Here is a 20,990-nt window from a genome sequence, read left to right on the forward strand (position 1 = left end):
GAAAAATGTGTAAGCTGGGCTGTAGTACAGAGGAGCAAGTTTAAATAGTGGGGAGAGAGCTGACTGAGTACCTTGAAGCAGATAGAAAGGAGTTTCCCCTTGATGTGGAGATGAACGGACAACCATTGGAGGTTTTACAGGAATAGGGAGAGTTGTGAAAAAATGATGTCTTAGAAAAAAGATTTTTTAAATGTTATTTGTTGTGCCAGGCACTGTACTAAGCACTGGGGTAGATAAAAGCTAATCATGTTTGACACAGTCTATGCCACACAGTCATCATATGGGCATCAGTGTGAAGTATGAGCAGGAGAGAAGAGAGAATGGAGGCAGGAGGGTCTGTGAAGAGCCAACAAAGTCAGTTATCTTGTGAAAGTTCTGGTGCAGAATCTCCTGGTTTTAATGTAACACTGAGTTTAGGAATAAATCTCAGACCACATCTGTAGAAATCATAGCAAGCATAAGGGAGTCATTCCCTAATGGGAAATGGAAAATTCTCCTCTGCCTAACTATAGTCATCCACGTCAGAGTGTGGAATATACTACAATTCAGAGTCCAATTTACAAATCGTAAAGTTCTCTCACAGAAAACCTTTTCTTTGGACATAATCACATGGCTTAAATACACAAATGTAAACTCGCACGTAGTTGCTATAAAGAAATACGGTGACAAAATTATGGATCCTACTAGGATTTCCTCAATTTTTTCAAAAAGCAATAGGTCAATGAATCATATTTATTGAGCATTTACTAAATGTAGAACACTCTACTAAGTGTTTGGGAGAATTCAACACAACAGAGTAGGCAGACAGGATCTTTGTCAATAAGGAGTTTAAAGACTAGAGGGAATGCTAATTCCCAAGTGAATAATTCCCAGGATGAAAAAAATGAACCCATCTTCAGTTGCAGAAGTCACAGAGGAGTCTTGTTAAAAACCAAGTACTTCACTTTCAAACTGAGTGAATGTCAATGCAATTGCCGCAAGTCAAAACTGCTGGACAGTGCTCACCTCAGGAGGGGTAGCATTCAGTACAAGCCTAGGTTACACACAGGACAATTAGAACTTCATAAACTAGAACTGTCCTGGAATTTATGTCTTTTGTTTTAAGTTTGATCAGATGAAATGAGGGGATTACAGTGCAAATTTACCCAATGAATTTGAAAGAAAAAAATCAATAAAACCAAATGCCACTTAATATCTATTTACTAAACCAGGTATCAAAACAGATCATATTCATCCTCATTTTAGGCAAATCTAACCATGAATGAGTTTTTATAATTAAAATGTATAAGTGAAATGCACAAAGAGGATTAAAAAGGGTGATACCTTTTGGGACACATAATGGGAAGGGTTAAATCGTTTTGTTTTAATACTTCCTTTGTGGCATCTCTGAGCCATAAAAGACTGCCCTATCTTTTCTGCAAAAACCAAAACCCAGGAGCTATGAATGGTTCATTAACAAATGGCTTTTGTTTTGTTCAACAACAAATTTCAATGTCTATTACAAAGACAATGAAAGCTATCTCTTCTTGTTCACAACACCACAACTCTCTCACGAAACCAAGTCCTTTCCATGATTTAAGACTTAACTGAAAAACATCTCCACAAAGGATGACGTGAGATACATGTGCTTGGTACTGAACAGGGAACACACCTCCACAAAGCCTTCCCTGACAGTACCAAGCACGTACATCTCATCAACATCCTCTAAAACAGTATTATGTACACATATAGATACATATTTCTTTTCATTTTAAAAGTGGACTTTGGGGTTATTCTCATGAAAGTTTGTCTTCTTACTCCCTAAAAGGTAAGCAGGAAATGCACCCCACCGTAGATTTCCACCTACTGCTTACTTTCAGGGCAAGGAAACACAGTGACAGTGCGAAAAGCATGACTGCACAAGCTCATCGTGGGCAGGGAATGTGTCTGTTTATTGTTATATTGCACTCCCCCAAGTGCTTGGTACAGTGCTTTGCACACAGTAAGCACTCAATAAATGCAAATGAATGAATTAACGAAAGAATGAAGGATGGCCTTTGGGTGTGATCCAGTATGGTAGGGCCTGAGGATTCCGGAATGACCTCTTCAGTCCACTACCCATGCATCTTCGTCAGCAATGTCTTCATCAAGCATAACGGGCAAATGTATACCCAAAATTCACCTCTGGGGGATGGAGGGAAGAGTGTGTGTGTGTGTGTGTGTGTGTGTGTGTGTGTGTGTCTGAAAAGGCACACACAAACACATACTTTCAGTGCCACACACTGATCATGTAAAATTACAAAGAGTTTTTTTTATACGACGTCTGTCAACTATTATAATCGCCTTCAAGTACTGGCCCTTGTGAATAACTCTAACCTATGTGGGTTTGCACTGCTCGGGGGACTCCGAGTTATTTTAGCGATAGGTGAGTCTGAAGTTTGTTGGTTGTGAAAAAAACAGTCGCACTCACTCCTAACTCTACTCATTGGCCAATGTAGTTTGCTTTGCTGGGGTCTCATTCTAAAAACATGAGCATCCACAATGTGACTGCTCTCTGGCTCGATAATGAGGTGAGCATAACTGAGGCAAGGGTTGAACTGTTGACCACTGGGGATGCAGGGATTAGTTTATGTTACCAATTCCTGGACGGTACCTATTCTCTAGAGAGAGGAATTTCAATCTCTTGGATTTTCAATCCCACGTCCTTGTGAAGTAATTAAATAGTAGCTGAACTTTATCTAGCTGAATTTCACCTAAAGTCCCATTCCAAAAGGAATAATAATTTTACAGTCTGTATAAACCATGTAACTCTCCATGTTATTTTTCCAGGTTCAGATGATAACCCACAGTTATTCCTGTTCGGTATTATTCTTTCAGACAGTACTTGGGGTTTCATGAAGATTTCCCACAGAAAGAGCAGAACTGAATTCTGAAATACAATTTGTTTTCAGAAATTAAATCAAATAAGCAGAGTTTCATTTCTAGTCATACAAAGGAGAGTAAGATTATGAGTTCTTCGGTTCCCAGTTGGGGGAACTAAAATGAAGGCCTATTTATAAAGTATTTGCAGCTTTGACTATAATCAACTGTAATAACAAGATACCAGTTACAAAAAAAATTCTTTTCGTTGAAACCACTTTTGTAATACTGCTTTTTAATAACCCTCATAATGGCCGAATTAAAGGACCCCAACCGAAATCATTCATCCCACATAAAACAAACATTGCTTTTTCTTCTTAGCTTTGTTTTACAAGCTACATTATTTCCAGATGCCGCTTGAGGGGCCTAAGGGTTTCAAGAATTAGATGCTTAAACAGACAGCTGCTTTCTATTTACCATATAAATCAAGGATAAATCAAAGAAAAATCTAAATGGTGGACTTCATTTACCCCTGTGATGGAATACAAGTTGAGGCAGACTGGGAAGGGAAAGAGAGGAATCCTAATGGATGTAACCAAAAAAAAAAAAAGAGCATTCTGACTAATAAAAAGAAATCTGGCAACACAGGGCTTCCAAACAATGTTCACCCTGCAGAGCAAGCAAGCAACTTCATTAGAATGGTAAAAGGCCAAGTAAAATCAGTCTCTGATCAGTGGTTCTCACAAATCTATCACATATTGCTACTGAATTTAATATGCATGGCTTATTTTGTTGGTATTCTTTAACCTTGATTGGAAAGTTAATTAATCACTTCCAGACTTCAATTAAAAAACATCCCATTTCCTTTCATATTCTGTTGGTAGAAACATAAAATTGAGTTTAGTATTTTGAGAAAACTTTTTAAAAAATTCTTAAACCGCTAGACAGAATTGTGCATCGTCTCCAATGGATGAAGCTAGGCAACTATCCACAATTTATGATGGATCTGAGTATTCATTTTGGGAGATTTGAAAAATCCTGGGCTAAAATTATTTCCAAGAGAAAATGCCCAGAAACTAACTCTCACATAAGCAACCGCATCATTGGGAATTGATACCAATGGGTGAAATAACCATATAGTTTGTCACCCCATTTATTATATCTTTCACTTTTTAAAAAAATAATCTTCAACATTTTAGTTAATAATTCCTTGATAATGGGAAATATGAGAAGAGTCTAATTTATCTCAACACTGGATGGCTAATAGGCTAAAGTAACGAGGTGCAACCAATTTTCCAGGTCAGCTGTCCAGAGAGTGCAGCCGAGGGAAATTTTAAATTTACATTAAAGAGTAAACACTCATGAGTGACTGAAATGGAGGCACTTGAAGGTGGTTGGAAAAGTTGAAAACAATTTGTGATAAAAGTATGTGCTATTAACACTACCTTCAAATAAGCCTAGGCTAGAAAGCAAAAAAAAAAACCCCAAACACTCCATCTTTTTAAAATATCATTTAAGGGAAGTAGGCTCCAGTGTTTGAAATTCAGCGATTATGTGAGACTAATGAGGAAATAAACTGCTAGAGGTAGAAACATCAATTCAAAGGAATTACCAGGCTTCAGAGACAACACTTTGAGCAAGAGTGTCTTCGCTGCAGCGTGCCATTTAAAGTTGGTTCAACTACAGATTGAACAATCTGTTCCATCTGTGTTGGATTTCATAAAGAGCTAAAATAGCCCCAACTGCATGCTGAATCTGGAGGAAGCAGTTCTCGGTCCAGAGACCACACGTGGATTGAAACAGAGGCAATAGGATATTCTGAGTTAAATGCTCTCATATTAATTATCGGTTGAAGACAGAAGCATAAATTCCTTGAACAGCTCTCGTCTCGCATGTGCTTATTAGATAATCTTAAATTCCTGTTCCCGTCTAGGGCAACTGTGTAATATTCAGGCAACTTTTCGCGGCTCAGGAATATCCCAGGACATAGCCAATAGTTAGCATTTTACAAGAAGGGCAATGGCCACACACCCCTATTTAATTTTCCTCTGGTCTGGGCCCAGAGCTTTTAGGGTGTCTTGGGAACTCTTTTCAGATGTACTTCCAGGAGACCCCCTTCAAGGCCAGGCCACCCCCAAGGTCAAGCACTCCCAGGAGGGTGGCTGAGTATTGGGTCCCTCTGAGATTTTGACTTGTTCAAGAGACTCTGGGCTGAACTAACATTTTCTCCCATTTCCCCTGGCTTTTTTGTTTTATATGGTATTTGTTAAGTGCTTTACTATGTGCCAGGCACCGTACTAAGCGCTTGACTGAATACAAGTTAATCAGGTTGGAAATGGTCTCTGTCCCACATAGGGCTCACAGTCGAATCTCCATTTTACAGTTAAAGGAACTGAGGCACATAGAGGTTAAGTGACTTGTCCAAGGTCACACAGCAAACAAATGAAGGAGCTGTAATTAGAGCGCAGGCCCTCTGGGTTCTTTGAGGCACATAACCTGTAGAACCTTGGAATCAATCCTCCCATTCAGGGATTCTCTGAACAGGATGTCAGAGCCATGGGATAGTGGCAGCCTCCAAGGGGGCACTGAAGTACTTAGTTTGCTTCCACACTCCTGGGATATCCTGGCAAATTCTGGATTCATTCATTCAATAGTATTTATTGAGCACTTACTATGTGCAGAGCACTGTACTAAACACTTGGAATGTAGAAATCGGTAACAGATAGAGACAGTCCCTCTGGATCCAGATCAGGACCTGGGAATGTGAGAGAGTGAGCCCCCAAAACAGTTAGGTCCTCAAATGGCCCTGCTCTACTTGGTCCCAATGTAATAAAATGGTCATGAGTTCTAATTCTGACTCTGCCACTTGTCTTCTGTGTGACCTTGGGCAAGTCGCTTAACTTCTCTGTAAAATGGGGATTGAGATTGGGAGCCCCATGTGGGACAGGGACTGTGTCCAAGCCGATTTGCCTGTATCCAGCCCAGTGAAGCCCCTAGGAGGAAGATGCCTGTGCTGAGTGGCTCATGCTGAGCTGCTCTTCAATAATAATAATAATAATAATGTTGGTATTTGTTAAGCGCTTACTATGTGCCGAGCACTGTTCTAAGCGCTGGGGTAGACATAGGGGAATCAGGTTGTCCCACATGGGGCTCACAGTCTTAATCCCCATTTTACAGATGAGGGAACTGAGACACAGAGAAGTTAAGTGACTTGCCCACAGTCACACAGCCGACAAGTGGCAGAGCTGGGATTCGAACTCATGAGCCCTGACTCCAAAGCCCGTGCTCTTTCCACTGAGCCACGCTGCTTCAGACCTTACCCCAGCGGCACTGAAACAGATATAGACGGGCAGTAAAAGAGACAGCAGAGACAGAAGGAGGAGTGCTATAGGGCAAGGCCACATAGGTCTTGGAGGTTTGCCCCGGCAGGCCTCAGTTGCGGGGGCCAGTTTTGCCACTATCCTGAAGCGCATCCAAGCTGCCGTCACAACATCTGGGGTTGTGTGGATGAAGATGACGAAGGCGGACCGGGTGGGGGTCCATACACTCCAGCCCAGACTAACTCTAACTGACATTATTTTTGTTTGGCTTTGATGTTTTAGTCATCCTTCAAAAGCCCAGTGGTGAAAATGGGAAGGAACACATAAAAACACATTTCTGGGACCACATGTTCCTAGTCAGGGTTCCCATAATAAATCATTTCCATTTCCACCACTATCAAAGCCCTCTCATATTTTATGGTCACTCAACCCATCCATTCTTTACTGTGTTCCCTACCCACTATAATGGGAGAATTTGGAACTTGCATAACCAATTTGGATATGGTTTTAAAATCAAGTTTAAAAAAAGGGCTAGTTTTGAAAAGCAAACACCCTTTCTGGATCACCTACGCTGTGCAGTATTTAGGGTAATAGATGGGGAATTCTTTGTTTCTCTTGCCAGGTCTTTCACTTATCTGCTGGATGGCTTTAGGCAGGTTACTTAACCTTTCTTGCTCTGATAACAGTAATAATGATAATGTTAATAATACTTCGTGGTATTTGTTAAGTACTTAGTATGTGCCACAGCACTGTACTAAGCGCTGGGGTAGATACAAGATAATCAGGTCTCATATGGGGCTCACAGTTTAAGTAAGAGGGAGAACAGTTATTGAATCGCCATTTTGCAGATGAGGGAACTGAGGCGCAGAAGTGACTTACTGGTTAGTGGCATAATTCATGCTGTCTTTTGTATTTTTGTTTGAAGTGAGTAGTACTAAGGTTGTCTTTTTTTTTCTTTTGGTAATGGCATTCTGTTAAGCATTTACGAGGCACTGTTCTAAGCACTGGAGTAGATACAAAGTAATCAGTTTAGACACAGTCCATGTCCCAAATGGGGCTCACAGTCTTGATCCCCATTTTACAGATGAGGTAACTGAGACACAGAGAAGTGAAGTGACTTGCCCAAGGTCACACAGCAGACAGGTGGTGGGGCCTGGAATAGAACCCAGGTCCTTCTGACTCCCAGGACCGTGTCTATTCATTAGACCACACTGCTTCTCTATCCACTAGGCCACCGTGCTTCAGTTCAGTGGGAGGCTAAAGAGCTCCTAAATGATGCAAGGACCAATGTCCATTTAGTCTCTGGCTTTTAAATTAGAAGGCAGGAATAATATCATTCATCTCTGTAATTCAGAAATTTATTATGAGGTCCATACACTTTGAGATTGGGGAAAGAAATTATCATTAACATAATATGATTCATAAAAACGAGTGAAGCACTTGGAGAACCTCAGATAAAATGAACTTCATCTAGTAACTATTGTACTGAGTTCCTTGTGGGACAGGGCGGGATTGTGTCCAACCCATTATCTTGAATCTAACCCAGTGCTTAGTACAGCACCTAAGTAACCATTTAACAAATACCATGCAACCAAATTGAGCTCTCAAATCTTCATTCATTCATTCATTCAATCCTATTTATTGAGCGCTGAGTGCACAGCACTGTGCTAAGCGCTTGGAAAGTACAATTCACCAAGAAATTTTCCAAGGCCTACGCTTGTTGGATTTTTTTAAATTGGCCTTGATAATTTGATTCAACTTGATTGAAATGTATATTCTTCAACAACTCCTGAATACTAGTGTTGGTAGTGGTTAAGCCCTTACTATGTTCCAAGCACTGTACTAGGGCTGGGGTCGATACAAGATTATTAGGTAGGACACAGTCCCTGTCTACATGGAGCTCACAGTCTAAGTAAACTCCTAATCATTTAACTTAGATATAAAAATAACACCTCACAACCCCAGTCAACTCAAATGGACTTATGCCCCTTGGGACATGATGTAAATACACTCCTTTTTTCCCCAAACATTCTTGTTTCCTTGCCTCTATACTATTTGGGCTGATGAGTGGGCCAGTGTCCCTTGGAGTGGACATACAGTAGGTGAGGAAAAAACATTTTGCTTTTTTCTAAACTGACAGGGCAGTTCCCCTCATTACCCAAAGCCCAGTATAGCTGAAGGCTCCAGGTGTCTCTTGAGATACCCATATAAGCATGTTATCCTGAAGCTGTAATAAGAATGTTTTTGTAGCTTGCTACCTTTCTAATTTGTTATTTAACTGACTTGTGAATTATACAGTGTAATGAGGATAAACATTTTCTTAATAAACTCGAAAACTTCTGGGTAGACTCTGAGAGCACTCTATGTTCTATAGTGAGAATGAAAACATATACTTATTTTTAAATACTTATTTAAACTCTTTCCTAATATGCTCCGTTCAAGCCTCGGGAAGAAAGTATGCACTCAGAAACCCACGTTTGCATTAAGAGTCTTTCATTTTCCCTTTCCAAAAAAAAAAAGTGGATTAAAGCACTAATACTTGGCCTAGTAATTTACATGGTTCTTGGCAAAGACACTTGCTAGTAAAAACTTAGGAAAAAAAGTTGAAGGGAAAAGTGTAGCTGGTTTTCTCACGTGAGATTCAAACTTAAAACTGTATGACAATGAGAAAGCGACTTCAAAGATGTCATCATCACCAATGGTATTTACTCAGCACTTACTATATACAGAGCACTGTACTAAGCCCTTGGGAGAGTACAATACAAAAGAATTAGCAAACACGTTCCCTGCCCACAAGGCGCTTACCGTCTAGATGGGGAGACAGACATTAATATAAAGAAATAATTCATAGCATACGATCGAAAGATGTGTATATAAGGGCTGTGGAGTATTTCTCACTGTTTCAGTCTTGGAACATTGGCTAATCATTGTGGTATTTGTTAAGCACTTACTTTGGGACAAGCACCGAACTAAGCAGTGGGACAGATGTAACCCAACCAGATCTCTTCAAAGTCCACATTAAGTCCATTGGAAATCAGGTATTTAATTCACATTTTGCAGATGGGAAAGCTGAGGGACAGAGAAGTTGAGTACCTTGGTCAAGGTCACTCAGCAGCCCAATGACAGTTTTTGAACCCAGGTCCTCCGACTCAGAGGGCAATGTTCTTTCCACAAGGCCATATTTCCCCTACTATTAATAAAACAGTGAATGGTTTTGGACAAGTAAAATAGCTTCACTCTGACAAAGTCTGGTTTACTCCTGGATTGACCAATCCCTCAATCAATCAATTAATCAATGGTATTTATTGAGTTCACACTGCATGCAGAGCACTGTACTAAGTGCTTGGGAGAGTACAATACAATGGCAAACATGTTCCCTGCACACAAGGGGCTTAAAGTCCCTTTAAAAGTGATCACTTTTTGATGGCGATCACTTTTATGAATAACCTTTCAGATCAGAGATGTGCTGCTACACTCATTTCACGATCTACCACACGTTGCCCTTCCACATTGATGGTTTGAGGAAAAACAGGGAAACCTCAAGTTCAAAGTCCAAACCCTACCAAAAACTCAAAATTCTTTCCATCTACAAATTACAGAACAATATATTTAAGCAGCTGATTCAGTCTGACATTTTTACCACAACCTGTAGTTCTCTAACAAAGCCACTGAAACCCAATGAAATGACCCTTTCCTTTTGTGCCCTTCCACCTTTGTTGGGGGTGGAAGGGTAAAAAGAAAGAAGTTGCACAAGCCTAGTCTCTTTCTCCAAGAAGCATCTCTAACAATTGCCCTTTCATTAGGTTAATGCTGCTCCATTTGTTTGCCGGTAGAACAGGGAAAGAAATTTACAGATTTCTGATGAAGGTTGAATGCCGGGAAACTTTGCTTCTTCGACTAAGGCAATCACTGAAGCAGCCTAGGAAAAGAGTTTTCCCTTTTGGGACACTTAGTTCTGACATCAGGCATGTTTTCACTATGAGATTTGGCTAAAATGTTGTTAATGACTCGGGAACCTTGTTTGCCAATACAAGCCTGTTTGGATACAGTGCAGCACTGTAGTGTTGGAAGAAATGGTTTATAATAATGATGGTATTTGTTATGCACTTACTACATGCCAAGCACTGTTCTAAGCACTGGGTTTATGTGCACCTGTGTACAATACATTGTACACATTACATTGTTTTAATATTAACATTACTGTAACATCATTATAACAACTATTCTAATGAGGGTTTTTTCTTAATGCAAGGTTTTGCAGGAACACAATCCCTGGGTTATAGGAGAGTTGGACGTATTTATTCATAAAGTGTAAGAGCATAATGGTTTTTCAATTAATTAAAACTGTAGAAAACAAATACCAATCAAAACCATTCTCAGGCAAACAGAAGTCACTTCTGAACATACAGTTTCCCTCTTTCCAGCTGGGTTTGTAGGTTGCTAGAAAGTAATCAGAAAGAACAGATCTTTCTAATAATAACTTTATTGCAGGTGTAGAAAGCATGTGTTAGTTTCAACAATCCAGAATATGCAACATAACTACAGAAAACCTCAAACAGTGCTTCCTGGGTTTTTAGTAATAAGGAGAAACTTTGGAACCACAAACATAACATCTTAATGGAGTGACACAATGTTACCAAAATAACAGGTCTAGACGCACATAGCTATCTGTGTTTATCAACCACTGATATCCGGACAGCGTTGTTCCCACAGACTCACATCAGCACAAACATAAGACCCAGAAATGCAAAAGAAGCCACAGGAAACAGGCAAAATGACTCTGACTTTTACCAAAAATTGTATCATCATTTCAACTAAATTCCCCTGTAAAGTTGCCGTTAATGAAAGCCCTTAAGTTTTCCTTCATAAGTTTCGGGGCTTCTAGTTCCGGCAATAAGGCTTTTATTTACAGTGAAGCAATATATTTGGCGGTCAGTCCCCAAAATGGAAGAAATGCAGTTTTTCAATAGCCTATCTCTATACTAGGATGAGGATAATTTCTCTTGAAGTAATCAAAGTACTCAAGAAAGCAGGCAGAGGAGGGAAACATGTTTCAGATTTAGCTTGAGACTGGGCTTCAAAAACACTAATCTTAAATTCCGTCTCTACCCAATTTCCACTACGTAGTCTCTAAGACTTTTACCCTAACATCTCATGACTTTTGTTTATAATAATGTCGATGTAATTCTTCATTATGCATCTCTCATCTAATATTACCATTAATAATAATGATAATAATAATAAGGAGGTAAGGTTTTGTTTGCTTTTTTTTTGTTTCACACTTCTAAGTAATCCTACTTCCCATTTCATGTATTTTACTTGAGTGCTACTTTATTGTTGATCCAGCTCTCACATATTGAGTGGTTTCACTTCTTTCCTTCATTATTTGCACGCTTATCTTTGGCAACCCTCTTGCTCTCTTATCTTCTTCATGTTTTCACAATGGGCTCATGACAGGCTACATTTTTGCACAGCAATTATTTTCAAAATATTTTAGTACCTTTATCTTAAAAGACGCAACAAACTACAGTTTAGGACTTGGGTCTCAAACAGCCCATTTACTCAGGAGGAAAAGCTTTGAAGATTCAAATGTCCATAATCATACTGGGGTATATTATTTTACTAAATAGAAATGTTCCTCTGCTTTGAAAATACATTTTTACAATATTTTCGGTTTCAAAACAAACAGCTAAATGCTAGGTTGTGGAAATCTTATCCTGGGCATAGGTTCGTTATGGGTAGGGAACAAGTCTGCAAATTCTGTTGTACTTTACTCTCCCAAGTGCTTAGTATAGTGCTCTGCACATAGTAAGTGCTCAATAAATACCACTGATGATGGTGGGCAGGGTACATTTAACATTAACATGTAAGTTTAGCGAGGAAGCTATTTTTAAATAGGATAAAAAGAGAGAAATGGCCTAAAAGAAATTAGACTAAACCTAAAAAAAGAAGGTAAGAAGCAAAAAAGAGTTTTAATAAAAACACAGTGTTGAATACACTGCTCTGCACTTAGAAGGCACTCAATAAATCTTGATGAGGATAACGTTTAAAAATCCACTTTTTGTCCATTTTACTATGTAAATCCTGGTGGGTTTTCTATCAATATGAGAACAATTATGTTCTAGGCTCGATCTCAGAAGGAGTAAATCTTGAAAAGGCTTTTGCATAGTAATAATTCAAAAATAAGCAGTGGGGATCTTTTGATTGGTAATAAATGCAGTACGGAAAATAATGTAATTGACATAATAGGGAAACTCAGAGTAATCATTTCTACCAATTATTTCTGAAACAAACAGAAATTCTTACAATCCAAAATGTAGGATTGCATTTGTATAGATCAAAAAGGTTCAGAAACTCTTACAAACCAATATATAGGATTGCATTTGAATAGATCAAAAAGGCACGTAATTTTCAACAATCCCATAAGAGTAATGATGCTATATAAAGATTTGTTTGGCATTTGGGAGAGAGTTATTACGTCCCACAATTTTGGACTTTGAAAAAAATATTGCACAGATTATTTGCAAAGACTACAAACCCTTTCCTTCGGAATATTTAAATGTGGGTTCTTTGAAGTGTCGTAGTTTGAAACCTGCAAACTCAAGGCAGCTCACAGTCGGCTTCTATCTTCCAAAAGCCTTGGTTCTATTTGCCATTTGTGATTGCAATTTTCATTTTCTCCTTCCATTTCAGACATGATGTCATACCTAAGATTCTTTTGTTTTGGTGTTGCAGCTTTGTTTTGGGGAGTGGTGCTATGACAAAGAGATTTGTAACAGGTGAGGCCTACGACACACTATCTGCCCTTTAGGCAGTGTTGGAAGGAAGCCGGAACCAGCCGGAAGTCAGCTTGTGGGGAGGAAAATGTCCCAGAACAGGTGTTCTGGGACGGCAGGAACTGGACTGGAGAGGTGTCGTGCCACCCTGCCCTGGCCCTAGTCCATGTCTGCTGTCTCTTAGGCTGCCGGCAGCTGCGAATACATTTCTCCCATTTAATAATAGTAACAATAATAATAACGATGACGATAATTATGGTATTTGTTAAGCACTTACTATGTGCCAAGTACTGTTTTAAGTGCTGGAGTAGATACAGTACAACACATTGGACACAGTCCCTGTCCCATAAGGGCTCACACTTTCGATCCCCATTTTACAGATGAGGTAACTGAGGCACAGAGGAAGTGAAGTGATTTGCCCAAGGTCACACAGCAGATAAGTGATGGAGCGGGGATTAAAACCTGTGACCTCTGACTCCCAAGCCCGTGCTCTTGCCACTAGGCCATGCAGCTTCTCTGGGCAACAAGCCTGGCTTGGCATCCGTTTGCTCACCACTGGGGCCATCACCTCTCCCTCCCCCAATCCCACCCAGTCAGTCAGTCAATCGTAATGAGCACTTACTGAATGCAGAGCACTGAAATAAGCGCTTGGGGGAATATATATAAGTATAACAGACACATTCCCTGCCCACAGTGAGCTTACAGTCTAGAAAGCCCACTGTCTACTAGGTTAGATTTTTTTTTCCTTTTAACTTTCAGGACTGCCTTGAGGTGAATTTATTTATTTTTTTTTCCTAAGGAAGTGAAAGATACTCACATAATCTGGCAAAGGAACATCATCAGAGCTTGTGGAACCTCTCAAGGACTGTGTAGCTTGTTCCAGAACTTTGTTATGTTTTTTAGACAGCAAAGAAAATAAGCTGAAAAGCGAGAGACAAAAAAATGATCACTTATTAAGACAACTAAATAGGTTCTAATTTTCTAGCTTCTAGACATAATTACATGGTTCCAGTGCATTGACTTCTTTCCCAAAACATAACTGGGAATTGTTTTTTTTTTCTTGATGTATATACCGAGAGCATGTTTATTGCACCACTTGTAAAATTCAATCCGGAGTGAAAGATCAGTAGATTTAAATAGAAATAGCATCACGATATTGAGGAGCCTGGCAGTTTGAAAGATACCCACATCACACAAGAAAAATGTTTTATTACTGTTTCTGCTATTGGTTTTCAAAGTCATATTTACCTCAAAATATGGGGTGCTCATTGAACTTAGAACTTGCCCTTTGAGCTTCATTTTGATGACAGCTTCCAAGCAAGAACTACCCTAAAAATTGCTGCTTTCACCAGCATGCTTAAAAAAATTAATAGAAATTTGCCAAATGCAAAAGGGGTCACTATGATATCCAGGGGCAAGAAGAAATCACAGAGGAGGAAGAAAAGTATGAGCTACCCACAAGCGATCCACAAAAGACTACTGAGTTGACATCTCCACATCAAGTCAGATTTCCTGATGAAAAACTCATTGAGATGGGTTTCAATTGGGCTTTCCTCTAAGTCTTTCCAGAGTGTTAGACTTCTAAAACACCTTGAGTCAGAATTCCTATACTTCTGAATTCTGCTACTCCAATAGAAAAAAAGTGAGTATCAAATCAAGAAGGCCTCTGGGAAGCTGTCAGACTCTCTGGCGAATGTGGCATCAAATTAAATTTATAGAAAGCAGTAGTAAGTGGCCCCGCCGCACCTTCCCCTCCTTTCCTCTTCTCCCATTCCCTTCTGTGTTGCTCCCTCTATTCATTCCCCATCCCAGCCCCAGAGCACTTATGTACCTATCTGTAATTTAATTATTGATATTGATGTCTGTCTCCCCCTCCAGATTGTAAACTCACTGTGGGCAGGGAATGTGTCTATTTTTAGACTGTACTCTCCCATATGCTTAGTACAGTGCCATGCACACAGTAAGCGCTCAATAAATACGACTGACTAGCAGCATCTAATCATGCATATGGCTGTGAGAACTGGTCTTGCTAAGATGTTTTCTCTGCATCAATTATTAGTTATATCTAACTTATCTATCTATATGTATACAAAGATCCCGGACTATGAAGTTTGGTGACAGTCAGTAAATCAGTTAACTGTATTTATTGAGCGCTTACTGTGTGCAGAGCACTGTACTAAGCACTTCACACTGCACTTAGGAAAGTACAATATAACAATATATTTAGAGGTACATTCCCAGCCCACAATGACAGTCTAGTCTAGTATAGTGTAGAGGGGGAGACAGACATTAGTATAAATAAATAAATTACATCTCCCATGAATAGTCAGGACAGCTAAATATATACTTCCATGCTCTGCACACAGCAGGCACTCAATAAATGTGGGAAGTAGCATGGCCCAGTGGAAAGAGTATGGGTGTGGGAGTCAGAGGACCTAGATGCTAACCCAGCTCTGCTATTTGTCTGCTGTGTGACTCTGGGCAAGTCACGTAACTTCTCTGTGCTTCAGTTACCTCACCTGTAAAATGGAGATTAAGACTGTGAGCCCCATGAGGAACATGGACTGTGTCCAACCTTATATCTACCACAGCACTTAGTACAGTATGGAATTGGGAGTCAGAGGACATGGGTTCCAATCCCGCCTCCGCCACCTGCCTGCTGGGTGACCTTAGGCAAGTCACTTCATTTCTCTGTACCTCACTTACCTCATCTGGAAAATGGGGATTAAGACTGTGAGCCCCATGTGGGACAACCTGATAACTTGTATCTACCCCAGCGCTTAGAATGGTGCTCGGCACATAGTAAGCACTTAAATACCGTAATTATTATTACAGTGCCTGACTAGTAGTGTGTGCTTCACAAATGTCATTAAAAAATAATGCTGTTAATGGTGGTGATTGATCCCCCAAGCAGATATGGGTGAACTTTATAGAACAAAGGTATTAGAAAGATGCAAAGTAGGGAGTGCCCTGGTTCCACAAAGAGCAACTGTGAAAGAAAGGATGTGGAAAGGGCTATTGGGAATTAATTCATCTTTAATGACTAATGACTTTCATGACTAGTGATCACTCTAAGTACCTTCATTTCTCAATGGAGATGACAATGGTACAATTCGTATATATAAAGTCATATGTGCTTTGAATATTCTCTGACTTGTTTTCAGTCTATATTTGCCCTCTAAGGTGGCACTGCTTGGTACTTGGGCCATGTGCAAAAAAAATCAGATTGGATAAAGGGTAAAATTTGGACTATAAATATAATCACAAAGCAACCTGAAAAAACAATGTTAAAGTTTCATCTAGTCTGCAATTCAGACTGTAAGGTTGTTATGAGCAGGGAACATGTCTGCTAATTCTGCTGTACTCTCCCAAGTGCTTAGTACAGTGCTCTGTATATAGTAAGTGGTCAATAATTACAGCTGATTGATTCTAACAGGCCACACTGGTATGGAAAGAGCACTGGCCTGGGAGCCTAAGGACCTGGGTTTTAAGGCCCGTTTTGCCACTTGCCTGCTGAGTGACCTTAGGCAAATCACTTAACTTCTCTAAGGCTCCATTTCCTCATCTGTTAAATGGGGATTTAAGACCTGTTCTCCCTTCCATTTGGTCTAGAGTCCCATGTGGGACAAGAAGTGTGCCCAACCTGTATTTTATAAGCGCTTAGTACAGTGCTCTGCACATAATAGGTGCTCAATACATATGATTGAATGAATAATCACCCCAGGGATTAGCACACAGCAAGCGCTTTAAAATTTACCACAATTATTATTATTATTATTATCCATTTATACTTTGCATAAACTAAAGACAATCCTCTCTCATTTATTTAGTAGCTAATTATTCAGGGTTTTTTTTTGTGTCATCCTGTGTCTATTTATACTTCATTCACATTTCAACAGCTCCCTGTTAACCACTCAGGTAAAAGTTTGCAGAGCGGATGAAAATCTAAACAATTAGCCAATATGAGATTTGAGAATTTCTTGTGGTTTTATTAGATTCAGGCTCTTCTAATTCCACATTGCTAGTATTGACTAATCTGGCAATAAGGGACTTAACTTGTAATGAATTAACATTTTGAGAAGTAGTATCACTTTGATTTTCCTATGGTGTGTTTAAAAATGACAGCAAGCACCACTAAATGAAATGTTATTGTTTCACTAAATAGACTTATTTTAATAAAAAAGCCAGAAAAGAATTGTTCTGATTTGGGATTCTCTCTAGATAACTCATTAAAAAGTTCTTCTCTAGATAACTCATTAAAGAGTACATTCATTCTGATGTTCAATTCCAAAAGTGAAAAGAAAAGTTGAACTATGTCTCATCTGTTTTTTTTTTAACATTTATTTCCAAATGTCTGGGTCATATCGATGTTCTTCCTGAATATTTATTGCTCTGGGAACTACAAAAGAATTTTAATCATTAGGCAACATACTTTAATTCTGTATTGCTCATTGTGGTTGATTTTCAGACTATTAAAATATTTGTGACTTTCATTTTAATGTTTTAAATTCAAATATTTCTCAGAAAGTCACGGTGCAACCTCTTAATGAGAATTTATTTGACAAACTCAGTATTTCCAAGTTAGGGCTCTTTTTTCTTTCTTTTAAAGAAAACAAAAGTCATAGATATTTTTATGCCTGGAAGAGTATCTTTTCCATTCATACTAAACAACAGAAAAAGTATTTTTCTCCAACTTTACCTTAAAAAATACATTTGTTACTGGGATCTAACTTAAAAATTATGAGCCCCAAATTAGATTTTTGGTGAATTATGACTGAATGACAAACATTATAATGGAAATTCTTATAACACTCTTGAAGTCTTTCAGCACCAATCATCCATATAACTCAAAGCGATTCACAAATGTAGATTTTACTAATCCTAAGTACCCCCATGAGGTAAATATTATCTGTATTTTCCCAATGCTAGTGAATTAATCAATAATATTTACTAAATGCTCACTGTGTGCCCTCTACTAAACGCACGTAAAAGTACATTCACGAGAGTTGGTAAACAGACCTACCAAGGCACAGAGGAAATAAATGCCTTTAGAGAATATCAGAGAACTTCACTGTCTCAACTCAATCCTGATCATACAGCTCTCTGAAAAGTTTCATTACAGCGTATCTATTATGGAAGTTTCCTCCTCTCTCAGGATCACATCTGGAGAATTTTCTCACCTGGAGAGTTTCCAATACTCTACCAATCTCAGCTACAGGAAGAAGGGTCAAGCAGAGGCATACCCATTCCATTCAAGCCTGGGCAGTGGCTAGTGAGCGGAAGGCAATCTGCTACAAGTCAAAACTCACCTGTGCCGGACAGCAGCGGCATGGGAGAGAGTCGAGGGCAGAGACTCAAGTTTACCACCCCAAAGAAGGCAATGGTAAACCACTTCCCTATTTTTCCCAAGAACACTCTATGGCTATACTACCAGAACTACTGCAAATGGAGGTGAGACGCTCAGGGAGAGATGCATCCATGGGTCAGAAACTACTCGACAGCATAAGACAAGAGCAGACTATGGAAGGAGGTTATAACTACCATATTCCCCACAGCTTCTAGAGTTGACATTTTCATGAACTGAAAATGAGTGAGGTTTTAGTATTATAACAAGCCTTATCAAAGATCACTAGGCAGTGTAAGATACTGAATGGAATTTGCAAGAGAGAATCCTTTTACTCTGTACTCATTGCATCACCATCTTCCAACACTCATAATCCATCTACATCCTCAATCAATCAATGGTATTTCTAGTTCTTGACATGATGACAGGCCTCAGGCAGAAGTAGCTTCTGAAGCTGTCAGGTCTGTAGGAAGGGTGTTGGAAGATTGTAGGGGGACAAAGCACGGGCTTGGGAGTCAGAGGTCGTGGGTCCTAATCCTGGCTGACTTTGGGCAAGTCACTTATCTTCTCTTTGCCTCAGTTACCTCACCTGTAAAATGGGGGTTAAGACCGTGAGCTCCACATGGGACAACCTTGTATCTATCCCAGTGCTTAGAACAGTGCTTGGCACACAGTAAGTGCTTTAACAAATACCAGCATTATTATTTTTATTATCTGCATTTACCATGATTGTATTAAGGGTTGTGGAGGGAGCAGAGCATGTTAGAGCTCGTAGTCTCTTTCAGGAGGGTAGTCGTTCCATAACCTTGGGCATTGACATTAATCGTTGACCATGGGCAATTCACTTAACCTCTCTGTGTCTCAGTTACCTCATCTTTAAAATGGGGATTATGACTGTGAGCCCTAAGTGGGAAATGGATTGTGTCCAACTGGATTAGCTTTTACCTACACCAGTGCTTAGTACAGTGCCTGGCACATGATATGCACTTAACAAATACAATAAATAGCATTAAAAACAAAACCAAACAAAAAAACAGAAAAAAAGATCAGCCTGGATCTGTAGGCACCCCCAGAAATTCAAAGGGGCCACTTGAAAATGTTTGGGGCTGTTGTAGGTTAACATTTTAAAAATTCTGAGTGTGGGTAGGGTCCCAACATTCCATGAATAATAACAATAATAATAATAAATATTATTATTATGGTACTTGCTAAGTGCTTATTATGTCACAAGCATTGTTCTAAGCACTGGGGTAGATACAAGTTAAATACAGGTGAGACACCTGTTAGATACAAATTGGACACAGTTCCTGTCCCACATGGGGCTCACAGTCTTACTCTCCATTTTACAGATGAGGTAATTGAGGCCCAGAGAAGTGAAGTGAATTGCCCCAAGTCGCAAAGCAGACGTGTTGTAGCTGGGATTAAAACCCAGGTCCTTCTGACTCCCAAAATCAGATTCTACCCACTAAGCCATGGGATCGCCCTTTCAGACTACACTTTAAAATCTAGGCTTATTTAGGACTCTACCGGAAAATGAAAGGGGTAAAGGTGCATGGAATTGGTACTCACTCATGTCTACGTTCAACGTCTACCTGCCAAGTTTTATATAATATTTCAAAACAAACGTATTCTATCTCTACATTTTCATGAAATAAACGGTAGAAATACGTTGTAGGTGCAATAAAATAATCGGTACAAACTGAATACATTAGAAAGATTTTCTTGCAAGTGGCAAATTTCCGGACAGTGATGGCAGAGCTGGGTGGAGCTGGGTGGGTGTGGGTCTCGGGATGGTGAAGTCATGACATCACGGCTTCACATGTGTGTTCTGTGGGAGAGGAATTCCGCCTTCCCCTAGCTCTAGGTCGCTAAGCCCCAAGGTCTCCTCCATGAGTAAAGGGGCTCCAGTCCAGAAGTAGCAATGTCCACGGGCCAGGAAGTCAGGCAGCTGAAAGAGAAACCTCACGGGGGACGGGAATGGTCTGTGCTGGGTGAAGGGGGTGGCCAGGGGCTTCTGGCCCTACGACAATGCTGCTTCTCAGCAAGAAGCCTACTCTGGGCGGGAGTGATCTAGCGTTAGTACAGTGCCGGGCACATAGTAAACACTTAACAAATACCACAATTATTATTACAGTGGGGGTAGCTGTCGCATAGGCTGGGGTTCAACCTAGGAAGAAGAGCTGCCCCGGGGCTGTGGAAGTAGTCACTTGACCCAGGGGTTTGGGGGGCCAATATGAGGGCCTGCTTCACCTTCCCCATCACCTCCCCAGCTCCTGGTCTACCTCTTTCTCCTCCTCCTGTATCGCCCTGGTTGGAGAACTAAGTAAAAGAAGCGGCAAGGCCTGGTGGATACAGCACAGGCCTGGGGGTCAGAGGGACCTGGGTCCTAACCATCACTTGTCTGCTGTGTGACCCTGGGCAAGTTTCTGGGCTTTAGGTACCTCACCTGTAAAATGGGGATTAGGTTTGTGAGCCCTATGTGGGAAAGGGAAAGCCCTATGTCCCCAATCTGATTAATTTGTTTCTACCCCAGCATTTAGTAAAGTGCCTGCCACTTAATAAGCTCTGCAGCATGACATAGTTGATAAAAGCACAGGCCTGGCAGTCAGATGGTCATGGGTTCTAATCTGTAGCTCTGCCACTTGTCTGGTATGTGTCCTTGAGCAAGTCACTTCACTTCTCTGGTTTTCAGTTACCTCATCTGTAAAATGG

The 20,990-nt window shown here is 40.0% G+C and overlaps 1 protein-coding gene across 2 annotated transcripts in view; it reads right to left on the minus strand.

The window, feature by feature from the left end:
• The window catches only part of DYM (dymeclin), a 519,684-nt gene that overhangs the window by 134,534 nt on the left and 364,160 nt on the right, over window positions 1–20,990 (minus strand). For both annotated transcript variants that reach the window (XM_029060947.1, XM_039911491.1), the window contains one exon: window positions 13,752–13,854. In XM_029060947.1, the coding sequence (XP_028916780.1) occupies window positions 13,752–13,854 (103 nt within the window). The remainder of the gene's footprint in view (window positions 1–13,751; window positions 13,855–20,990) is intronic.

Source organism: Ornithorhynchus anatinus, chromosome 3, assembly GCF_004115215.2.
Source record: "Ornithorhynchus anatinus isolate Pmale09 chromosome 3, mOrnAna1.pri.v4, whole genome shotgun sequence".
Classification (NCBI taxonomy): Eukaryota; Metazoa; Chordata; class Mammalia; order Monotremata; family Ornithorhynchidae; genus Ornithorhynchus; species Ornithorhynchus anatinus.